The sequence below is a fragment of the Macadamia integrifolia genome, unplaced genomic scaffold (assembly GCF_013358625.1).
Source record: "Macadamia integrifolia cultivar HAES 741 unplaced genomic scaffold, SCU_Mint_v3 scaffold263, whole genome shotgun sequence".
Lineage (NCBI taxonomy): Eukaryota > Viridiplantae > Streptophyta > Magnoliopsida > Proteales > Proteaceae > Macadamia > Macadamia integrifolia.
In genome coordinates, this window is record NW_024868844.1 from 253,651 (window position 1) to 264,106 (window position 10,456).

The 10,456-nt window shown below is 37.2% G+C and overlaps 1 protein-coding gene across 1 annotated transcript; it reads left to right on the forward strand.

Moving 5' to 3' along the window:
* The first annotated feature begins 2,164 nt into the window (after nucleotides 1-2,164).
* LOC122066908 (FCS-Like Zinc finger 3-like) lies at nucleotides 2,165-3,283 on the forward strand. Its single transcript, XM_042630735.1, has 2 exons — nucleotides 2,165-2,624; nucleotides 2,747-3,283. The coding sequence occupies exons 1-2, from the start codon at nucleotides 2,329-2,331 to the stop codon at nucleotides 2,931-2,933; spliced, it is 483 nt and encodes a 160-aa protein (XP_042486669.1). The 5' UTR covers nucleotides 2,165-2,328; the 3' UTR covers nucleotides 2,934-3,283.
* Nucleotides 3,284-10,456: the final 7,173 nt, after the last annotated feature.

Genomic DNA, 10,456 nt, shown 5'->3' on the forward strand with positions numbered 1-10,456 from the left:
AAAAAAAAAAAGACTACCCAAAACTTAACATTAGATTATTGAAAATTGAAAAATGGGTTTAAGTTTGCCATAATGTCGGTTCAAAACCCAAATTGCAAACCCCCACTCATGTCACTGTAATAAACCCTTTGTAAAAGGTCCTAAATACTCTTATATGACAGTTTCCTAGAAGTTTTTCAAAGACCAATTACAGAATCTTGGAGAAACTTCTAGCAAACCTCTTTCATGATGGTTTGTTGACTCGTCCTATGATTGGAGTTCTAGGTCTATTTCCACTCCCACCCATATTGCACACCAGTGAGGGTATGCCTCTTAAGTAATGTCCAACGGTTAGACACTATGACTTAAGAAGTTTTCTTTTTACCTTTTTTTTTACTCAAGGTGTCCGAATCAGCTTACGTGCATCTCACTAATCTTCAAGAAGATTAACCACAACAAATTATGTATACAACTTCAGCCAATAAAACCAACAAATAATCTTTTATAATACCATTGGCCGCGTAGATCATGATTGAAAATTATACCTTTATTTTAAAAACTAAAAAATAAACATATTTGGGCAAGGGTTCTTTGGTCCTACAACATAATCTACGCTCAAATATATTAATTATTTTATCCGTTTTTTCTTTATATTACTAGAATATTAAACTAAAATAAAAATTCAATTTCTTCAATAATAAACATAGGATATGATATGTTGCAGGTTCAAAGATATTTTTTCCTAAATTAAAATAGGGGAATGGTTTCTTCAACCCTCACTTATAAGTTCGGGCATTGAAAAGATATTATAGAAAACTCGTCAAATATGAAATTTTTGAACCTTTTACAGAGGCAGGCTACACTATTATGGGTGAAGCGTGCATTGATGGTGTGGGAAACTTAAATCCATTGAAATAATAAATGAAAAAAAGGACGGTGTGATTCCTCTGCTGTATATGGACCAATGGACACTTAGAAAAAAGCATCCACAAAAGCATTATTTTGAATGTGTCTGGAGTCTGGACCGCAAGGCCACACTCCTCACATAAACCATCTTTGTAATAAAATAGATTTATTTATTTATTAAAAGGAAAAGACTTGGTCCACTAGATTCTAAACCCATCATGCCAATGAAATAGAAAGGGAATAAAAATATGGAGATTGTCACTTCAAAGACTGTTACTTCTATTTTTTTAATAAAGAAAAGAACATTGCTTCAACTTTTTTTTATTTTTTTATTTTTTTTAAGAAAAGAACCATTACGTTTCTTGACTTATTAATCATTGAGTATCTATCATTATGAAATTCCGATTAAGGACGTCTCTTTCTCTAGATTTCCTAATGTATTCTAATGTTTGTAAATGCACCTCGAATTATTACTTCTATTATCTCCCTAATAGGCTTTCTCTCTATGAAGCAAATAGATTTTTTCAATCGTGGAATCACTTTATGGTACATAGGCTGTATAGGGAGAATCCGATTCATTTAACTCCCATTCCCATAATTTAGAACGAGGAACTGATATCCATAATGCCGTTGAACGCCACGTCGCAAAAGCACAAAAAATAAGGTGCTACGCTGGTGACAGCAGCAAGGATACACGTGTGAATATGTACGGTTTCGGGCAGAACGGGCACTGGCTAGCGTGCTGCCCGGGCTTTACTCTCATGAGTTGTGGCGGTGGGGGAACAAAAACCTCGGAAGTAGAGCGCATAAACTAATGGCCTGAGAAAGCTGGGCCCCACAACCCTTCGATGGTTTTGGGATGTGGGGCCCAAAGCCCCATAACCTACATAGTTTAAAGAGAAGCGAAAACGACAAAGGAGTCCGGCTTAAAGCGAAGACGCGATGACGACATAAAGTGACCGCCTACCGGGCTTGGAAGCGTTACACTTACGGGTGGGGCCGGTTCCCAGTTGCCGGCCAGTGCCGTTAGCTTGGGGGGATGTGCTGGTAGGTCGTGAGTGGTGGGCCACAGATCCAGTGGAGGGTCCTGGAGCGTTCGATTTAGATTCTTTTTAATTAAATTTAACACCTTGGATCTGGATTAAATTACGAATATGCCATCATTCAGATGCTCGGTGGCATTTCAGTAATTTAGTATAAAAGATAAGCGTAATTAGATAATGAGATCCTGAGAGGAGCAAAGGAAACAAGTATTATATAGCCAATGGATTCAATGGGAGGAATTCCATAAACCCGCCGTGGTTTGTAAACACTTTTCTCACACCACTCACCAAACTCCCTTTATAAACTCCGCCCATAGCCCTCCTTCGCATCTCGCCGTCTCTCTTTTTGGATTTCAGTTCTCAAGGAATCAGTAACTGCGAATCTCTTAATCAGATCATCATGGAAGGCACCGCAAGAAGACCCACTTTTATTGAGGAAGACGATGGTTTGGCTTCCCTTGCTGATATGGAAGCTGGGTTCTCAGGGAATCATCATCTACCGCTGCTAATGAAATCATCTTGCCTCAGTGCTTCAATTAGAAGGGGTAGTTACAGAGTTCTTTCTTCTCCTACAATGAGGTCTCCGAGATTCTATGAGAGTAATAGATTTGAGGAGTATCATCAGCCCCATTTCCTTGAAGCTTGTTACCTCTGCAGGAAACCTCTGGGTGATAACAGAGACATCTTCATGTACAGGTTAGAACTTAAAACTCAGCAAAATGAAACCCATTACCAAATTTTTCCTTTTTTTAACTTAAATTGGATTTTCCCTTTTGGTCTGTTAGATTGATTGGTATTATGGGTTGATTTGTTTACAGAGGTGACACACCATTCTGTAGCGAAGAGTGCAGACAAGAGCAGATTGAGATAGATGAAGCTAAGGAGAAGAACTGGAATCTCTCTGCTTCTAGAAAGGCTGTAAGGAAGGAGCAGAAGAAATCTTCTTCAACTCCAAGCAAAGCCCAGAATTACTCTATAAGAACGGGCACCGTTGCTGCTGCTTGAGATTGCAGGAACGAAATCGTGAAGAAAAATAGCAAAAACCATAATTATAGAAAGGAAATAATAGTATATAGTAATTGAAGAGAGGAGTATATTAAAGTATCTACGGCTTTTTATGTAAGAACAGGGGCCCAGATTCCAGAGAGAAAGAGAAGGAAGGAGAAAAAGGCCCCATTTTGAGAAATTTTTCTTCAAATTTGTGTTATAATGTTTGTGAATGTGTATAAAATGCTACTGAAATATGAGATCTTTCGCTTCCATCTCTCAATTTCAATCTGGTTTTGGGAGAGAATGAAAGAGAAGCATCAAGGGATCTAGTTCTTAATCAATTTTGAATGTTCTACTTGGTCTCAGTTGCTACTTTTTCCTCTTTTGAAAATCTATGAACTTTATTTTCCATTCTTGAGCGTTTTGTGGAAGTAAGAAAAAAGAGGTAAGGGGACTTTGCTTGCTGTACTTTTTCTTCCCCTGAAAGACGGGGACAGAGGTGGGGGGTAAAAGGAGAAGGTGGTGGGAGCTATAGGCTACAGGGTAGTAGGTGATGTCACTGCCTAGTGGGTTTACTAAATGAGCTTCACTATGGGCTTTGGGCTTGTAGTGTGGGACTGTGGTGGGCCCTTCTAGGATTGTTAAAAAGTCCTTTGTTATGTGGTTCGTACACCTGTCGCAATTTCCTATTTCCATACAGTGGTCCTGGACAAGGACTGCTGGTGGAGTGGTGGGTTCCGCATTTATTTTTATTTGAAGTCATTTTCTTCCACGCTAAGTAAATGAATGATACTTGATCTTGACCGTCTAATTTCAAAGATTCCCGTGACTCCTTTGATTCTTGGATGTGGGCATGTGTCGCTAATCTGAGGATCTGGCTCATCTATAGGCATGGGCACATGACCCTACCGTCTTCGGTGGGAAACTGAATTAGGAAAAATATTCTACCAAGAAAACAAAAGCAAAGAGAGAAATTTGATGGGGCCCAGCCAAGTAATGGGCGGTGAATCTGTTTGACTATGGGGGTTTTTTTTTTTTTGAGGGTAGCAATAGGTGTAAATATGATTCCGATTCGACAGATTATTGCAGTCGTGAGATCAGAATCTTGAGGTTGGCCTTGGCCATCTCACTTGAATTTTATATGTAGCAATATAAATATTGGAGTTGTTTCCCTTCTATGAATTTTAGTGAGTTTTAGTTTTGATGTTCAAACTTGAGACCGGGAGAGCATGGGTTTTGTGTATACCACAACATGCTAGGCAATAGTTGTTCATTATTATCTCATATGATTATATCACTAAATCCACATTCAAGGTGTAGTTATGCCGTTTCAAAGGTATTCTTGTGTTAACAAATATCTTCAGCTTGAGTCTCCCCGCAATTATGGTTGCACATAATCAGGATTTACCTTTAATCATGAACCTTAAATTCTTGCAGGATTTACCTTTAATCATGAACCTTAAATTCTTGCAGGTTCAAGAGGTTTGTCATTAGCAAAAATAAATAAATATCACTAACTCCAAATTCCATATGTTTAGTTTTTAAATTTCATTTGCATCCAAATTCCTTGGATTTGCGTTACCAAAAAAAATTCCTTGGATTTGAAAAGTAAAATAAAAATTCATCAAAAAAGTATTTTATTGAAGGATTGAGTTTCCTTGCAACCACAGTGATCCATTCACCACGGGGGATCCAACCCACTCAATGGTGAGGGGGAGGTAGGGCTTTCAACCTTTCAACGTGCAAAGTGAATTCGCTACAGGGCAAATGGAAAGTGAGTGCTATGTTCCCCCTCTTCCAGTTCCAGATTGACAATTAGGTCAGGTTTCAAGGAAGCATTGATTATTTGCTCGTATTGGTTTTGTATCGGATCAGATGTAGGTGGCCTGGAAAAAGTAGTTCTGCTCTTCTCTCTCCCGGGTCGACTGTAGTACCCATGATTTTTCTTTGATTTAGTCCAACACTGACCTGAAGTGATGAGTCAACTGATGATGGGCAGTCAAAGTCAATGTTTGTAATGGATGAAGTGGCAATCAAATGTAGACTTGTTGATCAATGTCCAAGATTCTTTGGCCTTATCACCATTCTAGTTTTGGTAAGTTTTTAAATGTTTTTGAATTTGAAGATTTCCCTTTTTAGACTCATACATTTTATGGTAATTATGTGGTGAGGCATAACTGCCTTTTTGGTTGTTGGTCACTTATATAAACTTCTAATTTGCCTTACCATTACTGCCTATTATAAACCATATTAAATATTGTATTTTATCTCCCCACCTCACATTATTTCTTTATTTAGTTTATATATTTATGGTTGATTTTGAAACCACTTTACCTATTATGCTAATTATTCAAATTCATGCAATTATTATTTGACACATAGATTACTATCATTTTAATTATACTAACTTAGTGATGTAATTTTCCCATTCCTTGTGAGATTCAAATCAAGGGGGATAAATTGTCTAATCAATGGGGTAAATTGATTATCATCTTTTCTTTCCTTATAAGGCTCAAAATCAAGGGGGGACAAATTATCTAATCAAAGGGGACAAATTGTATAATCAAGGGGGCAAATGGGCAATACTTTTGGCATCTCCTCTTAGCCTTGCTAATCAAATTGACAAGGGAGAATGTTGATTGGCCCTTAAAAATTTTATTTCTTCTATGAATTAGGAAGAGAGCTTGGGAAATAAAAAGGGAAAAGGGTAGGTTAGCAGTCTTGTGAGGCTGCAGATTTTGAAAAGAGAGAAGAGAGAGAGAGAGAGAGGGGCACCCTCATCTTTTTTCCCTCTCTTGGTGATTCAAGTGAGGAAGAGAAGAAGAAGAAGAAGAAGAAGAATGGTCCAACCTCTTCCCTTAGCTTCGTTTGATTAGGAGGGAGACGTTCGTTTCAAGACCTTATATCTAAATGTTCTTTTTTTTTTTTTGCCTTCTGTGAAAGCTGTAAGTGGCTTATCTACACATGGTTTCTTTTTATATAATTATTAACATGTGGTATAAAAATTAATTTTTATGGTTATATATTAAATGATTTATTCTTTCTTTAGAATTGTAAATTTATTTTCTCATGAAATTTATCTCTTTATTGGGTTTTGCATTTCACATTTAATAAATGAAAGCATATTATAAATTTTGATTTATATTTATTTCATTTTCTTTTTGAATTTGTGATTGTTACATTATATCCTTATGTGGGTTTTTAGATAATGTATGCTATCATTGAGTGCATTTTGTTTGTGTAAAAACCTCACTATCGATCAATGTTACAGTACGGTGTTAGTCGTAGTACTGTACAGGACGATAGAGTGTGTTTTACGCCTTACAAAAACCAATGGTGCGATTGTAATATCTTGCATATGGGATGGATGTGGATCAAGGTAACAGTACGGTGTGAGCTGTCGTATGGTACAGGGGCACATTCCATTCCCATACGTTAGAACTATTATTAAGATTATGAATTATGTGAATGGGTTAACACACCGATCAAGGTCACAGTACTACGTAAGCCATAGTATGGTATGCGATGGTGGTGTTAAATTTCATTGATCATGATTTGTAATATCTATTATTGTTTGATTAACTTGTTAGATTTTCTTTTATATTAATAATAGTTCACATTTCATCTAAAATATAAAACTTTTTTTTTTTAACTTGTGTAAATTGTGTTTTTTGGAATTTACTAAGCTTCCCCAAAAGCTTACCCCTTACAATATTTCAGATGATGGGATTGAAAATCATGGAAAGAGAGATGAGGAGCCTATTACATATCTATGGTCTAGCAAGGATGAGGGTGGTTTTGACTCGGGCGGAGGCTATTTCTAGTTTTTTTATTTTTTATTATTATTATTATTTTTTTTTTTTATGATCCTATTTTTTTTTAGCTTTTCTTTAAACTCTTTAGTAAGACGGATGTACCTTTAATGTCATTTCCTTTTAAACCTTCCTATGGGGGAAGTGTTTTTTATTTTGTTATTTAATATTTAAGATTTTCGCAGTACTTTTCTATGAATTAATTGCATCTTTGTATTTATTTATTTTGTTTATTCTCATGGTTTGTGAAAATCCATACCGATTCATTTTCTAAAATGAAATTGATCTTGGATCACTAATGACCAAACTCCTAGATTGGATTTGGGGGTCGTTACAGTATGGTATTAAAGCATTTTAGGAATGGCTAGATATTATAGAAGATTTATTGAAGGTTTCTCCAGCATTGCCTTACCATTAAACACTTTGACCAAAAAAGGGACAAAATTTATCTAGACAGAAGCATGCAATAAAGCCTTTAAGGAGCTGAAGAGGAACTTGGTGATTGCGCCCATCTTAATCTTACCTGAAAGGACAGGTGGGATGGTGATCTATAGTGATGCGTCCTTAAGAGGTTTGGGTTGTGTGCTGATGCAGCACAAAAGGGTGATAGCTTACGCTTCTAGACAACTCAAAGACTATGAGAGGAATTACCCTACTCATGACTTGGAGTTAGCAGCAATAGTATTTGCACTGAAGATTTTGAGGCGTTACTTGTATGGTGAGAGGTGTGAGATATTTACGGACCACAAAATCCTCAAATACATTTTCACTCAGAGGGAGTTGAACATGAGGCAGTGTTGATGGCTGGAATTGATCAAGGATTATGATTGCAATATTTTATATTATCCAAGAAAAGCTAATGTGGTTGCCGATGCACTCAGTAGGAAACCACAGGGGTTGTCCACAGCTTTGTTGACTGAACGAGCGAAGTTGAAAGAAGAGATTGATGACTTCGAATTGGGCCTAATTGTTAGTAGACCTAAGGCCTTATTTGGCCACTTTGTTATCCAAGAATGGTCTTTAATGGACCAAATCAAAGAGGGTCAATTGAAGGATGAGAGATTAAACAAAGTTAGGCAAGCAATTCAGGAAGGGAAGGTCACACCATTCAATATAGCCATGGATGGCATCATCAAAATAGGTGAACGACTGTGTGTAACTGCCAATGAAGATATGAGTATGATGATTCTGACCCAAGCTCATAGCACGTCTTACTCCATTCACCCTGGGAGCACCAAGATGTATCGTAATTTGAAAGAACGATATTGGTAGGACAAAATGAAGAGATGTTGCCAACTTTGTTAGTAAGTGCTTGACTTATCAGCAAGTGAAGGCTAAACATCAACGACCTTCTAGACTCCTGAAACCTTTAGACATTCCACAGTGGAAATGGCACTCCATCGGAATGGACTTTATCACTACATTGCCCAAGACTCCAAAAGATCATGATGCTATATGGGTTGTTGTAGATCGTCTAACTAAATCCACTCATTTCATTGCCTATTCTATGAAGTATACGGTGGAGACGATGAATCAATTGTATGTTGATCAGGTATTACACTTACATAGAGTACCCTTATCAATTGTATAAGATTGAGATGCCAAGTTCACCTCTCAATTCTGGAAAGGGGTGCAAGAAGCTATGGGGACGGAGTTGAAGTTTAGCACTGCTTTTCATCCTCAGACAGAGAGGTTAAATCAAATCATTGAAGACATGCTTCGGGCATGTGCTTTAGACCTGAAGGGCAGTTGAGAGAAGCATATCCCTTTGGTTGAGTTCGCTTATAACAACAGCTTCCAAGCGACCATTGGAATGGCTCCTTATGAAGCCTTGTACGGGAGGAAATGCTGCTCACCCTTGTTCTGGGATGAAGTTGGGGAAAAGAAGTTAACCAAGCCTGACTTAATCAATGATTCACAAGAGAAAGTCCAACTTATTCGGTTAAGGATCAAGGCAGCCCAAGATAGACATAAATGTTATGCTGACACTTAAAGGAGAGAACTAAAATTTTTTTAGGGTGACAATGTTTTCTTGAAGATCATACCGATGAAAGGAATAGTCAGATTTGGGAAGAAAGGAAAGTTAAGTCCCTGATTTATCAGACCTTTTGCAATCTTGAAGAAGGTTGGAACTATGGCATACCAACTCGTTCTACCGCCCGCCCTCTCTGGAGTACATGATGTTTTCCATGTGTTTTTACTCCGGAAGTACATAGCAGACCCATCACATGTCTTAAGTTATGGGTCGTTGCAATTGGACATCAATCTGACTTATGAAGAGTCACCTGTACAAATCCAGAATCGCAAAGACCAAGTGTTACGAAGACGTACTATTCCGTATGTGAAAATTCTCTGGAAACACCACGGTACTACTGAGGCTTCGTGGGAACTAGAAGAGGATATGCGGCCTAGATATCCACAACTATTTGGTGAACCAGGTAAACCTTGAACCTAAGTACATACCTCAAATTATTATTATGCTAGAGCTAAGCTAAGTCTAAGTGTGTCAAACCTTAATAGACACCAGTGACTTAGGATCTGTAGCAATTGAGGGAAGAGAGGAAGATAGGATCCAAGCTATGGATCTTGAGGTAACTTCTTTCCTCTATAGAACTTTTAAATTTCGGGACGAAATTTCTTTAAGGAGGGAGGATTGTAATACCCCTGATTTTTCTTTGACATAGTCCAACACTGACCTGAAGTGATGAGTCAGCTGATGATGGGGCAATCAAAGTCAATGTTTGTAATAGATGAAGTGGCAATCAAATGTAGACTTGTTGATCAAGTCCAAGATTCTTTGGCCTTATCACCACTCTAGTTTTGGCAAGTTTTTAAATGTTTTTGAATTTACAAATTTTCTTTTTTAGACTCATACCTTTTATCGTAATTATGTGGTGAGGCATAACTGTCTTTTGGTTGTCTGTCACTTATAGAAATTTCTAATTTTCCTTACCATTACTGCCTATTATAAACCATATTAAATATTGTATTTTATCTCCTCACCTCACATTATTTCCTTATTTGGTTTATATATTTATGGTTGATTTTCAAACCACCTTACCTGTTATGTTAATTATTCAAATTCATGCAATTATGGTTTGACACATAGATTACTATCATTTTAATTATACTAACTTAGTGATGTATTTGTCCTTTTCCTTGTGAGATTCAAAACAAGGGGGATAAATTGTCTAATCAAGGGGGTAAATTGATTATCATCTTTTCCTTCCTTACAAGACTCAAATCAAGGGAGGACAAATTATATAATCAAGGGGGTAAATTGATTATCATCTTTCCCTTCCTTAGAAGGCTCAAATCAAGGGGGGACAAATTATCTAATCAAGGGGGGTAAATGGGCAATACTCTTGGCATTTCCTTTTAGCCTTGCTAAGCAAATTGACAATGGAGAATGATGATTGGCTCTTAAAAATTTTATTCCTTCTGTGAATTAGAAATAGAGCTTGGAAAATAAAAAAAAGAAGAGGGTAGGTTGGCAGCCTCTCACAAGGCTGCAGATTTTGAAAAGAGATAAGAAAAGAGAGAGAGAGAGAGAGAGAGAGAGAGAGAGAGAGAGAGAGAGAGAGAGTGGGACACCCTCATCTTTTTTTCCTCTCTTGGTGATTCAAGTGAGGAACAGAAGAAGAAGAAGAAGTATCCAACCTCTTCCCTTAGCTTCGTTTGATTAGGAGGTAGACGTTCGTTTCAAGACCTTATATCTAAAGGTTC

Excerpts from the sequence above, each read along its gene's own strand:
- LOC122066908 (XM_042630735.1), top strand. The coding sequence starts at position 2,329 with ATGGAAGGCACCGCAAGAAGACCCACTTTTATTGAGGAAGACGATGGT. Across the intron at positions 2,625-2,746 it reads AGAGACATCTTCATGTACAG|AGGTGACACACCATTCTGTA; the intron begins GTTAGAACTTAA and ends ATTTGTTTACAG.